General features: G+C 43.7%; 3 protein-coding genes across 9 annotated transcripts; all 3 read right to left on the reverse strand.

Moving 5' to 3' along the window:
• Positions 1 to 1,825: 1,825 nt before the first annotated feature.
• nsun3 (NOP2/Sun RNA methyltransferase 3) lies at positions 1,826 to 8,212 on the reverse strand. 2 transcript variants are annotated; one of them, XM_062447415.1, is made up of 6 exons: positions 7,982 to 8,212; positions 7,792 to 7,872; positions 7,122 to 7,672; positions 6,690 to 6,844; positions 5,018 to 5,139; positions 1,826 to 4,831 (listed from the first exon to the last, which is right to left on the reverse strand). In XM_062447415.1, exons 1-6 carry the CDS (start codon positions 8,110 to 8,112, stop codon positions 4,561 to 4,563), a joined length of 1,311 nt encoding a protein of 436 aa, XP_062303399.1. In that variant the 5' UTR covers positions 8,113 to 8,212; the 3' UTR covers positions 1,826 to 4,560. The 2 variants fall into 2 exon arrangements, with proteins under 2 accessions (XP_062303399.1, XP_062303398.1); XM_062447414.1 differs by having other exon boundaries at positions 1,833 to 4,831; positions 7,792 to 7,895; positions 7,982 to 8,211.
• A 181-nt stretch (positions 8,213 to 8,393) lies between these two features.
• Positions 8,394 to 15,371, reverse strand: arl13b (ADP-ribosylation factor-like 13b). 6 transcript variants are annotated; one of them, XM_062447048.1, is made up of 10 exons: positions 14,638 to 15,371; positions 12,882 to 12,952; positions 12,422 to 12,671; positions 12,144 to 12,249; positions 11,618 to 11,820; positions 11,342 to 11,456; positions 10,998 to 11,145; positions 10,731 to 10,853; positions 10,416 to 10,484; positions 8,394 to 9,824 (listed from the first exon to the last, which is right to left on the reverse strand). In XM_062447048.1, the coding sequence occupies exons 1-10, from the start codon at positions 14,694 to 14,696 to the stop codon at positions 9,748 to 9,750; spliced, it is 1,221 nt and encodes a 406-aa protein (XP_062303032.1). In that variant the 5' UTR covers positions 14,697 to 15,371; the 3' UTR covers positions 8,394 to 9,747. The 6 variants fall into 6 exon arrangements, with proteins under 6 accessions (XP_062303032.1, XP_062303028.1, XP_062303029.1 ...); XM_062447044.1 differs by lacking the exon at positions 14,638 to 15,371 and adding an exon at positions 13,834 to 14,098; XM_062447045.1 differs by lacking the exon at positions 14,638 to 15,371 and adding an exon at positions 13,834 to 14,097 and having other exon boundaries at positions 8,394 to 9,661.
• Positions 15,372 to 15,668: 297 nt separating this feature from the next.
• On the reverse strand, positions 15,669 to 24,706 carry znf654 (zinc finger protein 654). Its single transcript, XM_062446314.1, has 10 exons — positions 24,493 to 24,706; positions 23,722 to 23,867; positions 23,506 to 23,587; positions 23,136 to 23,271; positions 22,720 to 22,922; positions 22,445 to 22,584; positions 22,121 to 22,262; positions 21,752 to 22,033; positions 17,062 to 21,532; positions 15,669 to 16,813 (listed from the first exon to the last, which is right to left on the reverse strand). The coding sequence occupies exons 1-10, from the start codon at positions 24,616 to 24,618 to the stop codon at positions 16,803 to 16,805; spliced, it is 5,739 nt and encodes a 1,912-aa protein (XP_062302298.1). The 5' UTR covers positions 24,619 to 24,706; the 3' UTR covers positions 15,669 to 16,802.
• Between the last annotated feature and the right edge of the window lie 426 nt (positions 24,707 to 25,132).

The following is a 25,132-nucleotide window of genomic DNA, read 5'->3' on the forward strand; positions in this document are numbered from 1 at the left end:
ACTCCGAAGAAAACAATTCAAACTTTTTTCCCTCTCAAGTTTGAAAACATAAAGTAACTATGAAGTCTGTCTCTCTGTCTCCCCCCCCCCTCCTCCCCTTACTTCTTCCTCTCTTCCCTGTAGGCGAATCATTCAATATTTATACTCATCCCTCCTTTCGATGTGTCACTTTCACTTTTAACAAGCTTTGAAGTCTGAGAGTCTGACACTACGCCATGTTTTAAAAAGTGGTATAGAGCACAACAACCTGCCTGCCCTTCCACTGAATGACTGAATGAGCTGATAGTGTCTAGGCCTGGTCAGATGGAGGGGTAGACAGGAGTCATTACAGAGGGATCAGCTGACAGGCTGAGCAACATGAAACACACTGACCACAGCAGACCCAGAGCTACACAGACAACAAACTGGGACTTATCTACTTTCAAGACTAGTTTAATACCAAAAAATATGTAAAATCAATTCTACACAGGAAACCAGTCTTGGTTGTTACAATTGAGAACTGAACAATCCATATTTCACAGATATAACTAGGATTCACTACTGGACAAAGTCTTGTTCTCTCACTCACCTCTAAAACACAGTTTGAACTTTGTACTTTGCACTTTAATTGTGTGCTATACTTCCTATATGCACTGTTGTATGATCTTCCATTTGTAAAATGAATCAAATGTTATGTAATATACCATTAAATTATCTCAAACATGTTACTATATTTTTTACACAGGACATATGGTATTGATGACAAAGGTACAATAAAAACCCTTCAAGTCTATCAGGTGAGGCAAGAGAATCTCATCATATTTTCTGTCTCCCTGACGCCTTTGGTGAGCGATTGAGCAAACGGTTTTTGAAGGTGTGTCAATTTCGCTGACTGTCAGACTCTTATATTTACTGCCACTGTCAGACAAACGGACAGACAGTCAGACGGCGTGTTTGTGAAAGCAGGGTGAGGCGGTCTTTGCTTGTTCGGCACGTGTCCACTCGTCTGTCCATTTGCCTGTCAGCTCGTCTGTCTGATAATCCATTAACTTTCATGCCATAGAGAGAAGACTGACAAATGATAAAGGTTCCAGTTGTTTGAGAGGCATGGAAACTTGCAAAGTTGGCAGTAGGTCACTTGTACGTCCGTCTCACACACTCCTTGCCCCACTCTTAATCCTTTCTGGTGGCGCCGGATTTTTAGATCTGTTTTCCTTTTACTGGAAAAGTGTAAGTGTTGGCCTTCCCTCGGGAAGGAGTCATTCCTTTTGTGTCATTTTGTGTCATTCTATAGTCGGAGAGTATTAGCAACACAGTTCTACAAAGTTTTAGTTAGGCTGCCACTTCAGTACAAGTAAAGTTAACGCCAGAATTCTTTTTTGGGGGGGTTCCATGTTAAAATGAGGGGGCCACTAAAAAGAATATACATACATTTACCAACAATTCCTTAATTCTTGTCATTGAAAGCAATCAGAAATCTGGACATGAGGGGGCCTGAGCCCACCTGGGGCCCCCCGTGGATACGCTACTGGTGTGTGTCAGATCGTGGTAGAAATACAGAACAAGCTGAAATCATTTATCTATCATATCTTACTCATATGTACTTGATCGTTCTTGTCTGGCACAATGGGATCAATGGACTGCTCCTAATTCAAACCACCCCTGACAGACAGTCAGTAAAATGATTTTAAACTGTATTTCGACCCAATTCTATTATGCGCAGGAGTGTGAGGGGGGAAGGGGGGTGTCTTTGAATGGATGGAGTGTGTCTGAGTTGTGAGTGCAACAACTTTGGAAGAATGTCAGCAGCCAATTTTCACCAGTCCAAGTGTTGCACTGTATCATTTGTCCTTTTCCACGTAGAAAATAATTTTCTACCTCCACTACTCAGGTAAAGTCTCACAGGAGAGCTGTGCCATGATACGAGTCAGGATACCACTCATTAATCAGTGTGCACTAAGACCTATTGCACCTTGTCATGTTAAGTGGTAGGACAATAGAAGTACAGATGCTCTTGACCTTTCCTGGCAGCGTATCAGCGGAGCTGTCAAATAGATTAGGAATAAGAGTTGTTTTAAAATCAATAACACCTCCTTATTTTCAAATACCTTTAAATACTGTTTCTTACTTCTTCTAATATTTATTTCACCTCCTCTCTCCTCTCCCTCTGCACTATAATCACTGTCTTCGTTGTTTGGCTCCATCTCCATGCCCAGCATCATTGCCAGCGCCGTTTTAATGACTACATCTGGAGGCGCTGCAAATTAATTCCCGCCTCTCTGGCAAAAGCAGTTCTCCACCTGATTATGCAAAGTAGGCCTACATTCTCCCTCTTTGAAGTGGCGGAGGGCTACTGCGTGACAGAGCGCAAGAGATGGGGAGACCCCCAGGACACTCAGTAATCTGGGAATGAGAAAGACTCAGAGTTCACATGGGGGTCAACAACATGGACGACCTCAGCATAGCCCCCATTCCAACCCCCCTCTCAAAGTTGCTTTGTGCGAAAATGGTGGTCCGTTTGTTCGAGCACGGCGATACGTTTGACATATTTTTTGCGAAGGGAGTCGGAGCATTGCAAGTAAACTAGGGCAGCCAATAAAAATAGCAATATCAGAATAACAGCCAATAATCTGCGAGTACGAGTGTCTGACTGGTGTAGGTGTTTGACACAGGCACAAGGCCATTTGAAGCCATCATTCTCTAGACAGCAATTACATTTATATCCGTGGGCTCTCTACTGAACCAACAGCCTCTTTAACTCATAGAATGCACATGTTCACACATCATTAACCTTACAAGAGCTCTTGTGGATATGACATATTTGAAGAGAGTGGGATTTTCTCGACACTTTCTATCCAAAGCAGTCCTGGGTGTCAAGACTATTCAAATTTGGGGCAACACTTTACATTAAGGTTACATTATGCTACCATGATGTAACTACATAGCAATACCAAGCCTATAGAAAAAGACATTGCAGGTACATAGGAATTGCTATGTAATTAAATGGTATCAAGTGTTTTCAGTTTCACTTGTGTAACAGGTAAATGTACTGTCATGCTAGCCATAATACCTTTTACACAGATAACATAGGCTACAGACTGTCTGCTGGATAGAGTAATCTCAGGGCAAAGCAGAGCCAAACTCCTTCCCCTTATTCACTCATCTACTTTGTTTCCTGCTTTCTCTTTTTTCTGCAGTCCTCTCTTCTCTCGTTTCTCCCCTGCTCCTCCCTCATCCTGTAATGGGCCATCAGGGTCATCCAAAGTGCCTTTCTCCGCCAATGTTGCTCACCTGCCTGTTTGACGGATGAGGCCATTAGGGATGTTCTGTGACATCCAGAAGAATCTGATGTTTGTGGGTGGGACATGGATGCTCTCCAAATCTCAAATCAAGTCCCTGCTTCTCCTCCTCTATATGTAAATCTGACTACGGTGCTATTTGGCTAATGTGGGGGCAAGCTGGAGTGGTTGCCAATCACTTGCACCAGCAAAACTAGAAGACAGACTCAGTAGGACTATCATATGGAGGGCTAGCCTGAGAGGATGGCACTCAGTAAGGTCCAAAAGTCTGAGACCACCTTGATCATTTAATGGGAGAACTGAAGATTGAGAAAGCCAAGCCTTCTGTGACGTCACAAGAAGCTCATTGGAACATCATTCTGGGATAGAATGATGGGGGACCTACCAAATAGTCATGTAAGATATTCTGAAATTCATGTATTTTTTTCATGTAAGTTTCAACTTTTCACTCAATAATAAATAGAAGCATAGCCTGTAGTTCAGTGGAGGTGTTCTTAACCAACGTCAATTAGCCTTTCTGAGGTCATGACACAGTATACATATTGTATAATGCCCACAAACTGCCCAAGGACTAGAAAAAGCTCTCTCTCCCCCAGAAGGCATCGCTGGTAACAGGCTTTGACATTATTAAGCGGCAGAGATGAGAGGGAGGTTCTAAATGTCAACTGTGATGCGAGCGCCGAAGCTGCCAAGGCCATTTCCCAGTCCAGCAGTCATCTAACTCGCGCAGCAATCACTTGAAAAAACCTGTTTTCACATTTGATTCACAATGGTGAAAGAGTCATCCTGCAAGTGGTCTGAATATGACTATTCATTTCCTGGGTGAATGAACTGGGCAGTGATTAAAAAGGGTGTCGTGCATGACTTGACAATTCAACATCCCTTCATTTTCCTTTACAGTGTTTATGGCCTGGTCTAGACTGGTCTGCCTGCTTTAGTTTTGTTTAGTCTCGTCTGGTATACTCATGTATAGTTTAATATGAACCGGTCTGCCTGCTTAGTGCTTTAGCTTAGTTTGGTGAGGTCAGGTAAATCTGCTCTACTTTACTCAGGTGTGATGTGCTGGCACAGACTTTTCTAGACATCCCGAACCCCTCAAATTGTATCATGGTTGCTTTCCACAACTCTTTAATACACACATATTTCCCCCAAATAACCTTGGAGATTGTCTTAACCTTTAAAATAAATGCTTTCACAGATGCATAGAACAATTACAATCGTTGTACATCATGAATAAATATGTATTATGTGTTGGCTGGCTGACACCATTTTCTACCTAGGTTCAGTGTGTCCTCTTGATGCGTGACACAAACATGGGCCCCCAGGTCTTGCCCGGATGAGGGACCACTAGAATCCCACTGGGGGCGTGGCCAGGCGGAGCAAAGGTGAAGTGGTCTGAGAGTGGGAGTACCAGCTCCTCCTCCAGATCATCAAGCTCCGCCCCCGGAACCGACGATAGGACGGCCTCCACCACTTCCTGATTCTCAGCACGGGACAGAGTACAGGTGGAGTACACAACCACACCCCCTGGACGCACTGCTTGAAGAGCTGACCTAAAGTGGTAGGGGCAGGAAGTGAAGTCAATGGGGCTGTTTTTCTGCTGCGCCTCTGCTGTAAACCATCAAGAGGAAACAAGTGAAAGCATGTTCTCCCCTAGCTACAGAAAATCCAGTCCTTTCAGAACAATGGCAAAGGAGAGGGTTTGGGAAAATCCAAAGGTATCTGATTTGGATATCTACCTGAGCAGAGCAGTTTGAAGGTTGGGTAGGTTCCTCCTCTCTCTCAGCCTGGGCGCCCCCTGCTGGCTCAGGGTGGAAAACAGCCAGCTACGGTCATTAGAACACGGAACGTCCACCAACACCTGGGGAGAGGGGAGGGAAAGACAGAGGGAGGGATGACGATAGAAAGATAGCATAGAATCATTATAGGGGTGTTAACCAAGACCGAGGGAGGAACAAAGCGAGAGAGCAGCGTGTGATGGTGGAGGTTTGGGGGAGACACAGACCCCCTTGGAGAGATGAAATGGTGAGAAATCTGGCAACAAAAAGTAATCCTACACCTTTCTTTGTCCTCCCCGCCTTCATTCCTTTATCTCACTCTAGCTACCATTTTCCTCTCTCTCTCTAATCTGCTCTTAGAAAGAGATTTGTTGGGGTTATTCCTGATTTTCTGCTAGTCTCATTATCCATTGGATAATGCTCACTTACTAACAGCCTCTTAGCAGTTTTCTAGTTTCCTCAGATACACACAGCCCCCAACTGCTCAGCAGTTATCTCACTTAGCACCACAGCCCTGACTGCTGTAACTAATGGAAGTTAGCTTTTAGCATTTAATGCATCTGATAAAAACGTCTGTTAAATTAATAAATGTAAATGTAAGGCACACCTGCTTATTGGAAAAATTCATTTGGGGGGGAAGTTTTCTGGCTTCTGTGTAAACTGAGCAAAAGTGATTAATTAAGTAAAATAATCTTAGGTTAATGGCTTGATTCATTTAGGTACAGGAAAGCAAACCGAGTGTGGGTTTGCTACAAATTGATTCAAGGTTGACTTTGTCGTCCCACAAGTGGCTTGGGCTTTTACCACATGCTGCAGCTGTAAAAGACAACCTTTCCACATACAAACGTGAAAACATACAGCAAGGTTCCTAAAAGAACATTTTTACAAACACGTCACCAAGAGCAGAGATCTGCACCAATCCCTTTACATTTAGTCATTTAGCAGACGCTCTTATACAGTGCAACTTACAGGTTAAGTACAGGGACATTCTCCCCGAGGCAAGTACGGGTAAAGTGCCTTGCCCAAGGACACAACGTCATTTTGCACGGCCGGGAATCGAACCAACAACCTTCTGATTAATAGCCCGACTCCCTAACCGCTCAGCCATCTGACCCCCCCTTTAACAAAAACAAAGATCCTCCTGTGTCCATCCTGTCCTCCTCCTTTTCTTATCTACAGATATATAACTGCTTTATTGACACAGGGACAAATACGTTTTTAAATCTATTTTATCTGCAACAGAGGACACTGAATCTCCTCCCGGAGGGCAGTGGCTCATGCTCCGCATGTAGAACATGGGCTTGGTCAGTAACCATACTATTGGCTGGCCTTAGGGTAGCCTTTTCTTAAAGTCAAAGTAGACTACAAGGTTGGACAAAACCAATATGAAAGAGTGCATGTCAAGGTCAAACATTACTTGATGTCTTCATGCACTGTTTAAAATCCCACATCTTTACCTTGATTAAGGATCAACATCACCCCCGTCTGGTCATCTGAATGAACTACAGATGAGGATTTTGGATTAAATGTGGGGTTTGTGTTGTGGAATCTAGCAAAGGACGTACATTTTTTTTAAGTAGCAAAAAGATAGGAAATACTGGTTTGATTAGATTTGTATGTTTGTGTTCATCACCTTGTCATACATTCCAGGCTGACTTTCCCCAAATGTGCGACCATCTAGGTTGCAGACAGTGACTGTGTCGCTTAGCGAGTGAGGAAGAAATGACTCCAGGGTTTTAACAAGCCAATCCCTCCTGTTAGGATCCACCTCATTACAACATAAAAGAGCTGAAACAACACAGGGAAACAGTACTTAGTCTCAGCAGATTAGTACAAGGCAAAAACTAAAGCAAGAGCAAAGTAGCATTTAATTGTTGCCTTAACACTGTGTTGTATTAGGCTGTATTGTACTGCTACTATGATGGGTATAATTAAATCAAGTCTAGAGCCTTGTCGACTTAAACAGGCCTTAAAAAGACATTTAGGCGAAAGAAAAAGAAAAGGTCAAATGTGTAAGCCTATTTTTTTATAGGTATTGTAAGTCAAATAAACAGTAAAAAAAAACCTGGGTGAGCAGTCTGCAGGATGGCCAGTGCTTTTCCTCCAGGGGCTGAGCAAAGATCCAGGACTCTGTCCCCATCTCTCACCTCCAGAGCCAGCACTGGGAGGAGGGAAGCTGCATTTAGAAGGTAGTACTGCTTCAACTGGCCCGGCCTGTGACTCTGGGAGGGGAACCGTACTGGGGAGGTGTGGATCAGGCACTGCAGGGAGGGGACAGGAGGGGGATGGGGAGATGGAGAGGGACGAGGAAAAGGGCCTGGGTCCGCAGAAGGCATAGGGGGAGGATTGTGGTGAGAGCTGGGCTCTGAGTTATGTTTTGGAATGGGGACAGGCAAATTCTGAAAGGGAAGAGACTGATTGGTTGAGAGTATGGATGGAGGGTGGGTGTCTGGTTGTGGTGTGTGGGTATCAACAGGGTCCAGGGTGTAGATAACTGAGCTGGGTAGTATGCTGGTGAAGCCTTGCAACTTGAGGATCCGTGTGATGTCTGCCACTGAAGTAAATCGGTTGAGCATGACGCCGTACTGCCAGCACTGTGGGTTCAGCAACACAACCCTATAGAGAGAGTAATACATGAAACAGGACTTGCCAAGGTACCATGACTGCATAGGCCTTACACCATACACCAAATCTTCAAGCTAATGACAATTCAAGACACAATTCAAATACTTTACTTTGCAGAGAGCCATAATGGGCCCAGTTCCTTGCTGTACTGTTGCTCAAACTGGTCCAATATGAGCTGGCACACCTGTCTCCTTTTTGCAGATTTTGTAATAACCTTTAATCAAATCAAATTTTTTAATTAAAAACGCTGTATTGAACGTGGGTATCCTCAGTTAACAACACGCAAAGTTAATCTCTTACCGGTTGGACTGGGACCGTTGCCTGCTTTTTTGACAGTCTCGCCTTCGAACCGATGATAAATTTGCAAGATAATATTTGTAGATATGCAGTTGTTCGAACAGGAAATACTTTGAAGACCCTCTTACGAACATAGAATTCTCTTGAAATAAAAAATCTTTGCATTCTACATTCAATGAAACATCTTCTGGTCCGTCCTTTAAATATGCTCCAATTTTCTTTTACCGCTTAAACTCAGTTCCTGGTTCCGATGTTTCTTCAAATGCTATTAGGATTCGTTTTTTTTATGTTAAAGCATCACAACAAATATTTGTTTCTATGTCAGTCTTTTGGAATAGGCACAATATGAATTATATGTTTTAAGCAAGGGCTGCCCCAAAATACGTAACATTATACAGTACACGTGCTGGACAAATTATTGACACACGTCTCGACGTTTTCTTTTATTCTTGTAACAAAATTCAAACAAGGTATAAAATAAAACCATACAAATGCAAGAAAACTTGCTATTTAATCAGAGACGGCCTGCTGTAAGTAACTATGAAGCGAAGTAAGGCTAGACAGTAAAATGAGATATTGGTAGACTACATGTATTTGTAGTCTCAATTAAGAACTTGGAATTTATGTAAAAACCGATACAATATTTGACATTGAATGTATTTACTGATAGTAATACAGTAAAATAAAATTTAAATATTCTACAGCAAAATAATAAGAAACAGTTAACTGTGATGGGTTTGCTGGTTTAGTAATAAGCATAAAAATATTATTCAAAAAGTATTTTTCTTTTTTAAATATTCCATATTTTTTACACCTCAGATTTACCATTTACATTGTTTTGCAGCATTAAGGAGTAAATGTTAGAGTTTCTGCATGATCCTATCCCTTTCAGCATACAAGACGGTGTCTCTTTAAATGTAATATTCCTCAAAGAAAATGGGTGGTTGTAGCCCTTAGTGTCTGCAAACAATATTTGCTGCACAGCTTATGAACTGCTATAAGATAAAGCTGGTAATTCAATACTCACTTAGGTGAAGTACGACAGTCTGAACATTGGGGGCTATGAAACCACAGTAGAAAGCACAGTAACAAGCAAACAAGAGTTTAGTAAGAAAGGCCCTCATACTCAGCACAACTCCGTAGCTTTCGTATGATCCTCTTGATAATATATATTGTTTTACATGTATCTAATATTTATTATAGAAAATGTCTTATATGCCAGCAATATCCAGCTTCTGCAAAAATTGTGTGCAAAAAAAAGCACAATACAAAATATATTTAAAGTATCATTCAAAAGCATATATCGTTAGCTTAATAGTAAATGGATGATTTCGACAGTATACACATTTATGCAACAACATACCATTCAACATCTGATGTACACAAACAAAACAAATAAATGTACATTTATAATTGACATTAACATTCTGTGTCTTGGTGTAAACATATGTTATAAAGAGATGGGTTAGAGTTTAGTGTACAATAATACTGATATAAACAGTAAAAAATATTTGAGCAATTTCAGCATTGAAGTCCATGTTCTGAACTGCATTTATCAGTCTGGTAAACTATGTTGTTCGGTTCACATCCTTTGCTTCTCAACTGAACCATCAGCTCCACGTTGATTGGCCGTCGCATCTCAAGCCTTCTTCGGTTGGCGAGCCATTTTCTATACAGCACGCACTTTGAACAGAAACCAAAGAAGAGAGCTGTGATTCGGGGGATATGGGTAGGGTCAGTGAACTGTCAGGTATGGAGGGGGTGCAGGGTTAGGATATGACATCATGAGTGTCACTGTTCGGACGCTGCCTGATCGCGACAGGGGGGAGGGGCTTTCCATAGAAGTCTGCGGAAGGGAAAGAGAGGAGGAAAGGCTGTGACTACACTAGAAAAGCCCAGGGAAACCTGTCTTCTGTAATACAAACAGATGTTGTGTCGTCAATTCTCAACAAAGAGAACTGAAAATAAGATACGAAACCCAATGTTATGCAAGAACAATTTGAGCAGACGTCCAGTTCAAAAAACATGAACGTGTATGTGGATGATGTCCACTGTGTCAACTGTGCCACACACATACACAAACCAACCATGGCCTGGAGGAAGCAGAATGGAGAAGGTGTTACAAGAGGCAAACAGCGGATGTTAGTGAAAGGGACAAGGGCACAGTCATGGATGCAGACAGTGCTGAATGATGAGGAAGTCAGCCCACAAGCAGCCTGGATCAGTGAGGGAGGTAGAGGGGGTTAGATGAGTGGATGAACAGAACAAGTGGATGAACATGATCCACAGACAGCCAAGTTAGGTAGTTGAATGGGTGGGTGAGTGGCTAGGAAGGTAGGTAGTTGAAGTGAGTGAGTGAGTTCACACACTGCCAAGATACTGTATGGACATGCAGGGGAGACCATCAGGACCGCAGTGTGAGAACACATTCATTTACCAGAACGTCTTGTGTCCATCAGTGGCTCCAGTTTAGGCAGCCTAGAAACTTTGGGAGTAGCCCAGCCGACTAAGAGAGAAAACAGTGACAGTAAAAAGGTGTAAGATGTTGCATAATAAATAAGTCAAAAGGCATGATCATGGCACCAAAGATAGTCTGCCATATCGAGCCTAGTTGCCAAGGGATTGAAGGACAAAGATGCCTTTTTATTGACAGTATTGTAACCCTCAGCATTCTCTCCTCCACCCAATCTTCTCCTTGCTAACTTAATTTCCTCTCCCATCCCCATGAAGAGTGAAGCTCCCGGGCCCATACCTGGAGGTGGGGGTGGAGGGGTGGGGCTTTCGGGAGCCCCCTCATCTGCCCTCAGGGGGTCCACCCTGTGCTTCCTCTTCAGACGGAGCTTCCTGGTCTTCTTCTTGGTCTGGTCGCCTGAAGCTGCACGGGGAGGAGGTGGAGGAGAGGGATTGAAGTGGGATCTCAAACGAATCAGATTGTGGCTTCTTTGCTCGCCACCCTCTTTTTTCGAACAACCACACACACACACACACACACACACACACACACACACACAGAACACACCTGTACCAATGCTCTCTGGCGTTTGTCTCTCACTGTCAGGCTCCTCCTCCTCGTCTTCCTCCTCCTCCTCCTCGCCCCTTGGCCGGTTGACACCACCCTCCTGTGTCTCATGCAACCTCTTCTTCTCCATCTTCTGTTTGTCTTCATTCTACACAACATGGCAGAATACACAGGTCTATATCCTCGACTGGCTGACCTCATAACACAGTACCTATGTGTGCAGATTCATCTGACATATGTTTTCTAATACCTGACACTACAGTAAATGAAACAGACAGGTCACTGATTAACATGTATTTCATTGTACTTTGATAACTTAGCAGAATCAAACAGCCCATACACACCTCAGAGATCACGCTGATGATTGGCTGAAATGGGCTGGGCATGTTGCCATCATTAGGCTCCTCCACCTGGATGGGCCTGCCCTCTTGCTCCGCCTCCTCCTTTTCTAGCCTATCCCTGGGAAGGGAAAACAGGATGCCTTGTTTGCAGAGAAACGGAACAGGCACGCTCAGTTTCATCCTCTCTTTTTGTTCTCAGGTCTACTATACTTTCTATAGCTCTCTTTCTTCTAAGGTCCCTTTCTTCATTCCCTTCCTCCGTCACATTCTCCTCCTCACCTCTCCTCTCTTATACGCCGTACTCTCTCTGCCCTCTCTTTTTTCTCCTGTTCCTCCATGGCTCTCTGCTCTGCAGTGTCCTTCTGCACACGCTCAGTGATGGCCTCGTAGTCCTTGGCGATATTGTTGAGCAGCCAATTTAGGCCATTCTTGATGGACTTGTCCACCTTTTTGCCATAGCCTAATACGGCCGAGCAAGGCTCCTGAAACCAAAAACAAATACACAAAGGCTATCAGATTTCAATAAGAGTTCCTGTTAAGGAAAACAGATTTTTTAAATGTAATTTTCTTGCAAACCCAGCTAAAATGCATCATTGACAACATTGAAGTGTAAAGCTGTGGTCTATAATCAAAATTCACATGGGTTCTAACTTTGTTTTCACAAGATTGGTTTTGACTACAGCATGAACACAAAGCATGTAGCCCTTAACCTTAACATAACTTGCCTTGCAAATAACGTAAGACAAGAATGATTTATGGAATGAACAGTTTCCAAGAATTCTTTCAAAACACACAGGACACTCACAATCTGACAGAGACACTTGTTCTCGTTCACAAGCTTCTCCAGTGACAGGTTCTCAATAATGTCCGCCTCGGCCAATGCCCCTTCCCGATCCTGCTTGTTGGCCAGCCTGGGAGCCAATAGATAGAGGGAACGGAGAGATGTCAGAAGTGACTGTGTGGAAACCGGGTGAACTGACAACAACATGTGTTGTTTACAGAGACAGAGACACTTGAGTAATCACCAAATGCTGCCGTTGTAGTGGTTAGTGCTGCACTTTGGATTCTAGAAAAAAGACTTACACCAGGACAGGTTTGCCAGCGATGCGCGGGTGTCTGAGGACCTCAGCCATGGTGTCCCTGGTCTCCTGTATCCTCTGCACGTCGCTCGAGTCCACCACAAACACCACGCCGTACGACTCTGAGTAGTAGTTCTTCCAAATGCCCCGGATCCTCTTGCCTCCGCCCAGATCAAAGATGGTCACTTCGAACTTGCCCTGCTTCAGGTCCACCTTTGAGAAGCCCACAGTGGGAGCTACGTCCTCTGGACTCTCTGAAATAGAGAGCACGCACACACACACACACACACGCACATACACGGTTCTTTGTTTAGCACAGCATGCCTGTTGTCAATGGAGGTACAGACTGGTAAATGGTGAATTGACATTTCGGTCTAATAAGTAAAAAGTGGGACTCAATGACAACATTACAGAATTCTATGACTAAGCAATCTGGGAAAGTCCCTGTCCAGGAGAGGTCTTACCTCCTTGGATCCCTCGGACGGTGGCGGTTTTCCCTGCATTGTCGAGCCCCACCATGACCAGCGTCACTTTCCTGTGAATTCAAAGAGTGATGGAAATTCAACAGAAGTCTTGAATTGGTGAAGCTGGTCTCAATCGACTCAGTGTTTATGTTGTGTTGAAATCATCCATGTTAATTATATGGGGATGCCTGGCTTGCAGTCTGTCGCCAGACATGAACTTGTTGATGCGTTAGTCGGGATATTGTCAGTGACTGGTCTAGGCCTAAATACATGATATACTGATGGCAGAATATGCCATGTTGTAGGATTGCAGAGCAGAGTATGTAGGATTGCAGAGTAGAGAAGAATATCCGCAAGTTGAGTGAGTCAGCATTAAGCTCTTTAAATCTGTCCATCTACGTAACCTAGCCACAAACACACACACTCATAGTGTAATGCAGTCATGCAGCGTTGACAACAGAACATATCACCTCCCCCATTGACGCCACACAGCTTAGTTGAGGCAGTCACTGGGAAGGCTTTAACATATTTTTCCATTCCATTCCAACTCGCTGTGTAGTTTCAAACCTGACAGGTAAAAAAAATAAAAAATATTTGCAACGCAAAGCAGACGCTTTAAAAATGTTGGGCTAGTTTGTTGGCAATTCCAATGTCCTCTTCAATGTGTCTGATAGAAGGCCAATGGAGCCTCAATCGCTGAAGCCCATCTTTAACAATGAGCATGCACAAATGCAGGCACGCGTACAGCGTCTTTCACAAATCAACTCACAGAACAAAACAAGGCTAATCTTTACATTGCTAAATATTGAAAAAGTGACTCATGTCAAGTAAAATAGGCACACACACAAATAGTATGCAGACAAATGCACAGAATATATGGCAAGAGGGGACATACAATCGATGGAAACAAACACACATAGCCTGTAATCAACCTCCATCTTCAAGTACTTAACTACGGCACTTGCGCCGCAGGGACATCAAGCGCACTATCCAGTGGACGGTCCTCTGAAGCCAAGTGGCCTTCATTGGGAAGCCTGTCGACCAGACCTGCAGTGGACGGGCCTTTGAGTATCCCTGTCTGTCCCCTAGAGTCCGGCACCCACCCCTGGGCACACCACGACCCGCACGCCCCACACTACCCGCACGACCCACATACATACAGGCAGAGACAGTCAAACACAACCTCCCCCACGCCTCTTAGGCCAGGTCTTGGATTAGCAGAGGATTACTCCCTGAGCATATGGTTCCTGAAGTGAACCATGTGGTACCACCAGCTTCCAGATACTGGCTCTTAGTATCATACTGTCTCAATGGATCACCCTGTGGTCTGGCTATCAAGGTCTAAGTGGGAGAAGAGTGATGCAATAACAATTTCTTTGGCCCCAAGTGACACGCACCATGAGTGATGTGATTAAGCAAACAGTAGGCTGGTTAGTCCCTGATTGGGGAAACCCCACAGCAAAAGAGCCAGGAAAAGCCCCTCTCTCACCTCACGGCCCCAGTCTCAGCCAAACATTGCAGATAGGCTACTATAAATAAATAACCATATAACGAGTTCCACTATTTTAGCATAATGGTGTATATCTTAAAGTCAGTAAAAAATAAATAACTGTCACCATCTGGGCAGCTTGTAAGGACAGGTCATTGCATTAGACACACTAATAGGTGACACTAGTTGATTCAATACAAATGTAACTACGCTCATCATTAGTAGCTATATTCAATTCAAATTATAGACAAAATATTCACAACTCACCTTGCAGGCTCACGCCAGCGTTTCATCCAGTTGCAACAATTCGCCATCAGACTGAACATTGCAGTCAAAATCCAAATAGTTTGAGGAAACAGATCATATAGCTTTCTTTCCTACGTTGATTTACAATGAAACGCCATCTGTATTTCACCTAGCTAATACACTACTGTACCTAGCTCTAGTTAGTTAAAAACACGAATGCCAAAATATGTAACCAAAACCTTCGTTTGTAATATTGGTAAACTGCAGTAGATTAACTATCTACGTGGCTGTGTTAAACCTAGCCATAATCATCGCCCCATTTTGGTATTTTCTGCAAATAATGGGTTCATGTTAAGCCTATAGCTAGCTAGTACAGTACTGTTACAACTATAGTATGGTAGCTACAGTAACGGCAACGTCAGATAAAGCGAGTTAGCAACGTAGCTCGCTCGCTAGTATGGAACTTAAAGCTAGTGTTAGCTAGCTCAGATACAGTAACGGAGCAATAGCTTATCTGCGTTGCGTGTGCATTAACTAGCTCTAGCAAGCTACACTACTGTATACTAGTACAGCAGCTCTTTATCTGGCTCAAAGCTTGTCGGCTTTACACATATATAGACTAACCACACTACGCTGGAACCAGATTCAAATCAGAAGTGTCAAATAATTGCCAATCAAAAGATCCGTCCAATTAAACCATCCAAATTCGTAGAGAAATGCAGCAAGCTAGCACTCACACTAAACATTTTGCTAGCTTTGTTTATGCTATCGATTTTGCTGCTATGGCTGCAGACTTGCCTTCGTCACTTCCGGTGTTTCCTTCAGTGGTATGACCGAGCAAGTGTGATGAACGCAATTTCCGTATTTCTTCATAAAAAAAACATTGTATTTGAACTCAGACCAGAAAGCGACACATTCCGATTTCGAATGTTTTATTTGCTTACTTCTCCCCCCCAATATACGCCTGTTATATAAACCCGTTTCCAACACCCAAATATAATATGAATAATGATGCATTCAAACTGTTCAAATATTTACATGAGCTAAATATAAAACAAAGCTATAATAAATTAATCCTTGCCCCTGTTCATTGACGAAATAGTTCACAGTTTATTGTGCACTTTGTGACACCAAGATAAACTTGCTTTTCTCCAGCACTTTCCAGCAACCTCAATATTTTGTACATTTTTTTCTTTACATTAAGCCATTAGGCCGACAGAGCATATCACATTAAATTCCTGTGTGCTAAAAGCACTGACAACGCAATGGCAACTAATTGTAGTTGGTTGGAGAAGTAATGTTCACAATGTTTATCGATAATAAATGGAATGAAAAATACAAAGTTCACAGCAAACCATTTTAGGTTCACAAAACCTTGGAACATTATGATTTAAAAACAGAAGTAGACAGCTGATTTCTCAGAAATATCACAGCCATTTAACATTTGGGTCTTTAACTTAAATCTCACCATGTCATTGAGTACTGACATTAGCGTCAAGAAAAGTGTCAACAGAAAAGGCTCTCTGCAAAGTCAGCAAAACACTGAACAATATGGCCTTCAACTGTCACCTTCTCAGTGTGTAATACCATAGTAAAAATCTATATGTATATATCATGATTAAAGAAAATTACTGAAGTGCAAGTGGTTATAAACTGATGGAAATACAACGGAGTGCAAAAAGCAAACAAACCAAAAAGTATTGTCTATTTTGAAGAAAAAAAAAAGATTAATACGATTTATTTTTCTTTCTTTTTTTCCCCTACAGGTGCCTCCCTGCAGTATCAAAACTGTCACTTGAAATCAGCTCAAAGCAAGTCACAACCCCTCTAGGAACTCTGGACCACAAACAATGGAAGTAGCAGGCCAAACCCTGCAGGTTTACTCCAGGCACTTCTTCCGAACATATAATCCACATCAACTGTCCTCATGGCTGCCTAATAGTTATCAGACCTGGCTAATAGACATGCCCCGGGCATTTGTAAACTCTGGTTCTATGTTCTATCGTTGCACCAGGGCCCAGACTTGCCTGATCATCCATGGCCTCCTCCATAGGAATGTGTGTGTGTGTGTATGGGGGGTGTTTAAGTTGAGGAGTCCACAAGGAACCCCCTAGCAGCAAGTCTATAGATGCAGATCTTCTTTCTACATCTTAAGAGATCCATCCACCTTTCCAGAGTCACCTTTATTACCCGTTACCTGAAATACAGAAATACCAATTAGGACATGACTATAGTAGGCAAAAAAAGGGATTCCATGTAGAACATTCATATTAAACAAAAAATGTTTCACAATATCTTCAATTACAGTTAAAGGAAATGTTTGAATCTACTTCAAGAAATCCCAGTAGTAAAAATATACTGCATTCATCCAACATGTAGTTAAAGCAAAATCAAGGTCTTCCATTTGCATACATCTTTAAACTACTTCCCCGGTTTTATACTCACCCTCTTCATCCGAGTCAAAACCGAAGAGGGATGTGCACTTCTTTAGCTCCAAGTGAGCCTGTAATTCCTCTGGTCTGTTGAAAGAGGAGAAACACTTGGCACAGCGTTGTCTTTGGGCTGGTGTGGCTACAGCGACAGCCTCCTGCAAAGCACTACACTCTGGGGAGAAAGGCAATGACCAGGACATCTTCTTCCTGCGTTTGGTCATGGAGGTGTACTTTTCGTCTAAATAGGATGTCGGTGCGGGCCTGATGTATGGCTTCTTCCCTACATAGGGACCTGCAATCTTCCTTTTCATGGCTTCAGAATCGACCTCAGGTTGTGGCTTGTGTTGCTCTGCCTCTGTGCTTGATGTGTCACCTTTCGCCGAGTATTCATTAACTACATGGTAACCCCGACTTGTCACTGTAGAATCTAAAGCTTTAACCACTGGTTTACTCCCTGTACTTGAGCTTGCAACATCCATTACAACCTTGTCAGGCTGCTCATCTGATACTGGAGTCTTCACCTTTTCAGGCTTTGAGGCATCAGAAGGGTCCCCATCATTAGGCTGAACCAAGATATTCAAGAGGTCTTTTGTAGCAGGCTCCCTTGAGTCTTTGACAAGTTTCTTGATGATTTCTTTTTTATTCAATGGATCATTCACCTTTAACTTTATCAAATGTGTGGTTGTGCTAGAAGAAGCAGATGGAGTAGCTTTGTCCAGAGTGGCAAACAGTGGGTCAGTCTGCAGCTTGATCACTTCATCAGTCACCTCCACTGTCTTACTGGGACAAACAGTTGAGGCATCTTTAGTATCATGTAACAGCCCATCTAAAATATCTGATTTCAGTCTAGCACTCATATTTAATTTGTTCGTTTCTTCTGCACTGGCGGGAGTGGGGTCAGTAGTGGTTGAGGTTTCCAGATTAGTAGACTGTGGATTTACAATTTCCTTTGTCTTCAATTCATCACAGTCTTCACGAGAGATCACAGTAGTAATCTGACTACTTCGATTTTTCATCTGTTTCTTTTTCTTAGCAGAAGTTCTCTTTAATCCTTTAGTTAGTGCTCTATTAGTTGTAGACAGTTTGGTGGTGGTAGTTAAGATAGTATTTCTATCCTTCACTGAAAGAGCCTGCATATCCTGCAGTCTGTTTGCCGCTACACCTGTGGTAGATGAGGTGGGTAAAGAAACCGAAGAATCCTTCTCATCTGCCTGAACACTCTTCTTTATAGCCTTTGTTTTCTTGAAGTTGTTTCTAATCTTATGCCTCCGAGTCGATTTAGCTGTGGTTTTGTGAGGACCTTTCGGTTTAGAGTTAGCTTTTGCCCTTTTCAACTTATTATTGACCTTTGAAGTGGGCAACACATCTGTGAGGGAATCCTTTGGTTTACAACCAGATCGTTTCTTAACATCTTTAGTGTTCTTCCGTGTCTGTTTTATTTTCAACCGCTTGGTCTTTTCCACTGTCGAGGTGGGAGAGGTATTTCCGTAATGCTCTCGTTCATGTAGGTTGAGCGCCCAGAGGCAAGCGAACAGTTTGGTACATCCTGAAAAACAGCAGCCTGCCCGAAGGGGGCTATGCCTTCTTGTATGGCGTCTCATTTCTCTTCCGGTTTTAAACCTGGCCCCACAGCCTTGGTGCAGACAGGGGTGCCTGGGGTTAGCTCTGTGCCTCTCAATGTGGTCTTGATAATGCTGAAAGCTCCAGCAGACCCTTAAGCAGGTACTGCAGCACCTGTTTCCCAGGCTAAAGGCTAACTCCAGAGGTTTGGTGTACCCATAGTGAGCCTCCAGAGCATGGTTGAGGAGAGATTGGCGGTTTTTAGGCTGGTTTGATGGCCAAAGACAACCCTCCACAGGGCAACATACATTTTTCTGAGCACCTGCTGTGTTGACTATAGCAGCTGGCTCCCTTTCTTTATCAATGCTCTTCGAGGTAGAAAGACGCCTCGTCTTTGCCTCTACTCCACTGTCCACTGCTAAGGAAGATGAGCTGGCCGTTTCCTTGTCAACAGTCTGTTTAAGAGTAGAATCTCGCCGTAGTTCTCTGGTTACCCTCACTGAAGTTGATAGCTCTTCTGCCTCGTCCCTTGAATCAGAATAATGGTTATTTCTTCCACTACTAGTTTTCCGCTCCCTTTCCTCTGGTGGCGAAACAGCCCTAATCTTCTCCACTTTTCCCCTCAAATGTCCATTTACCCTCTGAACTGCTTGCTTACGAGGCTTTCTATTTCGATCTACTAATTTTGTGTCTGTCTGCTTATGGCTTGACCTTAACCTCCTACTGTCAGAACAGGTTAGCTCGGCAACATTCCTAGTAGACCTCTTATGATTGCCTCTCCTTGGGCTAGACTGTGTAGGGTGTTCAGAAACAACCTTCTTATGGGAAATGTTCTCCTGGAGGTCTCCTTCCAATGGCACTTTGCCCTTCAGTTTCTCTATGTGCTCAGACAAATGCATCATGGCCAGGATGTTATTTTTAAACAACATGCCACAGAACATGCACTGGTCCTGGCTGTAGTGGTACATGGAGTGGGCCACCACCACACGCTTCCCTTTGATCACCTTGTTGCATAGATTGCAGTGGTGCATGAGGTGGGAGTCCTCAGGGTCCTGTGTGGGGCCATTAGAAGGGTTTCCCAGGGTTTCCACCTCCTGGGTGTCCTGTGGTCCACTTCCTGTGGGTGGTTCTGGCTCTTGCTGTGGCTTGTTCTTAGAGACCAGAGAACTATTCGGTTCCACAATTTGGTCATTGGAGTTGCTGGACATTGCACAGTGAGGCACAAAGGTTGTGTGGTCAGGGATTCTGCCTGTATCCACATCTCCTGTTGTGGGTTGTTTGCGAGCATCACAGTCTGTATCAATTGACTCTACCGGATCAATTTGAGCTTCCTCTGTGAGAAGGACTGATGCCTGATCATGTGTGTCTTCAGCAGTCACTGACTTGTTAAAAGCCTGCTCCTCTGAGTCTGTTGACTCTTTTAGAGTAGTGGTGTTCCCGAAAGGAAGTGTCTGGTGAGAAACAACTGTATTCACATCTATGGCTTGTTCCTCTACAACTGTTGCATTAGTTGGTATTGTCTCTAGAACAACTTCATAAGTACTTTCCCTAACCGGTGGTCCTTTAAGAACAGCTAATGTGTCAGTAAGATTGGTCACATTTGGAACACTGGTTATGTCCCTAGTCAACATCTCCACAGTGTATTTATACTCATTATGAACAATTACATTTTGAGGGGGAGAAAAGATTGCCGTGTCATTTGATTGATCATTTCTGTTTGTGGAAGTTTCATCAGTCCAGGGAACACATACAGGAACAACAGTACCCTCATGCAGTTTGGAGGGAACCTCAACCTCAGCTGAGATTTGGGTTTGTGAGGCCACGAGTAAGGGTTTGTCCTTCGGAACCACAGATGCCAGTGGTCTTCTGTGATCTGAAGTGCAAGTTACAGTTGTTGCTAAGTCTGAGGCCGGGTTATCCTTTACTGGTGTACCACATTTCACCTTGGAGCGTCGTGCATAGCTGTGCATCTTCTGTATAAAGGTACATGCATCGTGGGCTCTTATGATCACCTCATTGTTGGGTAGATCCTTTGTCTGCATGGCACTGACGGGAAGCTTTTTACAAGGTGGTTCTGGAGACTTCTGCGTATTGTCCACATCTTCAATAAAAGAGGCTGAAAGGTCATTATCAGGCTGGGAGACCTCCAAAGATTGGTCTGGAGATGAGGTCAAACTTTTTTCCATGATAAACTCCTTCTGGTGCTCTTTTTCTGCTAAACATAAAGGCATCTCTGCAGTCTTTTGTTTGGTATTGTTCCTGACCAGCCCAGGCATGGACTTCCTGGTCACCCCTGCGGTGCGGAGCTGCTTCTGCTGCTGAGGCTTCCTCCCTGGTTTCTTGCCCTTCCGTGGGGCACTGTTCTCAGCCTGAGTGGACTCCCCCTCCAGGAGCCAGCGAGGTTTTCTGATCTTACGTTTGGGGGGTTTCTTTTCTGAGAGGCGGGTCATGTGTTGATGCTGTCGGTCAACAAATGGCCGTGCAAGGTTCTCTGGTGAGGAGTCCAGTTGTCTGAACGATCGTCTCAGGGAGGAGACGCAGGTTACGTCCCTGACAGGCGGCAAACCAGGCTTCTTTCCTCTCCTTTTCACAGCGTGGTTTACCGACAACTCTGTGTCTTCTTTCTTTTCATGACGCGTTTTTACCCGTTTGTTCACATGATTCTTGTCTCCTTTGTGAAGCCGTTTCTTGGACGTCGTCTGGTGATTTGTCGGTGGCTTGGTAGGCAGCTGGTTGGAGGTGGAGGAACTGACCCCGCAGCAGACAGACTCTTTGGTGCAGTAGCTGGGCAACCACTTCTCTTCCTCCATTATCTCCACCAGGGCAGCATTCCCCACTTTCTCACTCATCAGCTTCAGGCAGTTGGTCCGCAGGGCCATGAGGTTCCAGAACTCCGGGTCAAAGTACAGACCCCTTTTCAAGACCTGAGGACAGAAGTAAAGAAAAATAAAAGGGGATATCAGCAACCAAACAGGAAAAATAAATGAGCTAAAAAGGCAAGTCTACTTGTGCAACATTTCTACAACGAATAGCCATGTGTTACGATAATAACAGCATTGAAAACCAAAGTAATATTTTAGAAGCAACTACTATAGCAGGCGCCATATTGCCACTGGATTTCCATTGTATATATGTATAATGACCTGCAGGATCTCAAAGCGCACATGGTTGCCCACTGGGCCGGCCTCTGCATGGTACTCCTGGTCTGGGTGTGTGTAGAGCAGGAAGACAGTCTTGTAGGCATCCAGGCTGCGCTCCAGAAAGAAGACCAGTAGGGCACATGCCCGGCACACCTCCAAGTCGGAGGGTAGAAGGTAGGCGATGGTCTTGTAAATCAGAGACTTTGTGGAAGCGTCAAAGGGGAGTTCAGACTGGAGGACATGGGTGCAGAGCTCCACACAGAACTGCAGGGCCTCCTTGCCCATCTGGGCAAGAAACACAAAAGATTACAACAGTCGTCTCAAAATTAAACATCCAGTGAGTCAATACAACAAGTTAGGCTCTGCCCTCACCTCAGCGACGATCACACCCATGAAAGGGAAAATTGATTTGACATTGGTGGATGACAGCATCAGCTGACGGCTTTGGTCCAGGAGTGCTTGTTTGGACGGGTTAACACGCAGCTGAAGCTTACTCCATATGAACACAAGTTGCCTGTGGGGAGGAGATTAGGAAGAGTGTTCATTACAAATAAACTGTTTTGAAAGGAGTTAGGGTGGTAAATCTATTATTCCTTAGGATGTCCATCAGTATAGTAAAATGTTCTATTCATTGTTCAAGTATGATGAACTCTGGGGTAACCTAGTACTGCGTGTGAGCATGGATACTTTACGTACCACATGTAGTACATGTCTCCTCTCCGTAGCTGTTGGGAGAGGAAGGCTCTGCAGAGGGACAGCACCAGTTCATCATCATCATGCTCAGTTTCCATATAACAGATGATATCCACAGCATCCTTCGCATCAGCTTCAGCTATCTGAGGGGAAACAAGAGCGGTCAGTGTACACTCAAAAAGCGTTGCGTCATTAATGAGAAGCCCCATAAGATCCTACTAGGATGTTTACAGCTAAAGGCAACATTTTCTAAAAAATAGCTTACACAGTCCACTTACCACTTTGTGTAGGTGGTCGTGGTGAGAAGCCTTCCATAGGAAGGTGAGGTAGACCTGAAGGAAAAACAGGTGTCGCCCCAGACTGGAGTGATGAGCACAAGTCTTAGCCAGGGACGTGGCCTCACAGACTTTCTGATTGGCCATCAGGTACCGTATCCTCAATTCCAGAAATACTGGCATCTCAGAGCCAAGGTATCTGTCCACTGTGGTGAGAAAAGGAGGGGCAATGCTGAGTCTAAAACATACATGAATTTAGACCCTGAGGTCTAAACTCTTGTTGTCTATAGACTTAACTCACAACAAAAACAAATCTGAAAACAAGCTCACATTTCCCATGAATCTTCCCAATCACAATGGACTCTACTAAATCCATACAATTCAGTAACACAAAGTACATGCAACGGAACTTTACCCACCTTCATCCCGAGGCAGTTCTTTTTCAGTCAGGATGGCGTGAAGGGTGGGGCTTGCCCAGGATCCACCCTCTCTGATGACCCGCATCACCTGCAGAAGGTGGACATTCTGGTGCCTTACAAACGATGAACAGCATTCCTGAAAGCAAAGTGGAGAGAAGTCCCTCAGTTCCATTGCTAGCATCAAGTGGTGCCATGTTATTATCATGTTAGTCATGTTGTAACACGCGTGCATCCATGTCTACAAGGCTTTTTTCTGATTTCAGAGCTACAGTGTATGCGTAAGAGGGGCTCTACAACTTGGATCGTCAAAATCCTCTTCTCATATCAAGTACAGTGTTTATCAGTGGTCAGCAAATAAACAAGAACTTACCTGAAGAGAGTCCAGAATGTCTTTCAACGGATTCCTCAGGAAGTCACTCTGACCAAAAAACAGCAACAGCTCAAAGGCACTCCTGCAAAAGAACGTGACTGGCAGTTGAAACTATGCATTGACGGAACTGCAGTGCAATGCAACATAACCTACTTGCCATTTACAAACACCAACTATACAAATGCAATCCTAAAGCCTTTCAGCATTAAAACTTACAGTGCCAGGCTACTCAGGGTGCATTGCACATGCTCACAATCTGAGGGGAAGCAGACGGAGGCTTGGACAAGCGAGCAGAGCGCACTCTGAAGGAACCTGAGCTGAGGCAGCGGCTCCTGCCACCGACCAGTACACTCCTCCACCAGCTGAAATAAAGAGGACGAAAGAGGAAGGCGTTGGAAATAGATAAGGAGTGGGGGGAGATCAGGAGGGTCAATGAAAAAGTGGAAGGAGCTGAGTGGTGTGGAAGGCACACAACAGTTTATATCTGAGACTGGGTAACTTTTCAGTAGGGAGAGTTACATTTGGTTACCAGTGGTTGACTTAGTGTGGTTAGTTCTTCAAAAGCTGACTGGTCCATGAGCTTTGAAATGAATTTGACGAAATTATCTGGCTAGTAATACATCTTACACTTTTGCTGGCTCTCGAACCAAGCTAGTAAAACTCAACATGCTAGCCAGTTAGCAGCTTGTCTAGATCTGCAAATGGCTAAAACTACATTTCGCTGACAATACGTTGAGGACTGCCTGCCAGCAGCTGTACTGGCATCTACAGAAAATCAACATACATTGCTATAGCATAACTGGTTATAGTTGCAATTGTGTGTTCAGCAAGAGACAACTGGTTGTTAGCTTCCAAGCTAAATCCAGCCAGGCAATTCTGGGGGAGGGGAATTTGGTTGGCAAGCTCCGACAACTAACGTTAGCTAGCCAACGAAGTGGGCTTAATTTCAGTTCCTATATTCTGATCCAAATACCTCTCAAGTCTTACCTCGCAAAACCTTGCACAATATATGTCGCTTTCGGGTCCGAGTTCCTCTCGTAAAAAACTGTCAAACAAACTCCTCAATTGTTTTTTAAATCCCTCTAACTCAAATTCACTGTCTTCTTCCGCCATACTGCTTGTCCAGCCTAGCGCGTACAACAGCAACTACAACTCGACGGCAGGCGACAATGAAAAAAGCGTGTTGCGTTTAAAAATGTGATTGGATGATATGTACGTCGATATTTATAATAGGCAAAAGAGTTGACTTGTGATTGGTCATTGCCACTGCAAAAGCTTCGTACCCTCCCTAAACTGATGAGAGCTTCTGTTTACAGTGCTACATTGCATTACCTAAACGTTCGCATCCGTTCATGGCCACATTGTCACAATCAAATGACCAATTAATAGAATGGCCAGGCAGTCTCTTATTAAAGCTGCATACACCTGCATATTCTAATGGAATGATAATTGTATTATTAGTCGTCCATTTACTGTAGACTTTGTTCATTTTAAATATATTAATAACAATGTGGGTTAAATAATGCATATCGCCAATATATATATTATATATATATAAATATATATATATATATTATATATATTACTACTATATATATTACTACTGACTAGTTGTGAAGAGTGTAAT

This window comes from Osmerus eperlanus, chromosome 21, assembly GCF_963692335.1.
Source record: "Osmerus eperlanus chromosome 21, fOsmEpe2.1, whole genome shotgun sequence".
NCBI classification, from domain to species: Eukaryota; Metazoa; Chordata; class Actinopteri; order Osmeriformes; family Osmeridae; genus Osmerus; species Osmerus eperlanus.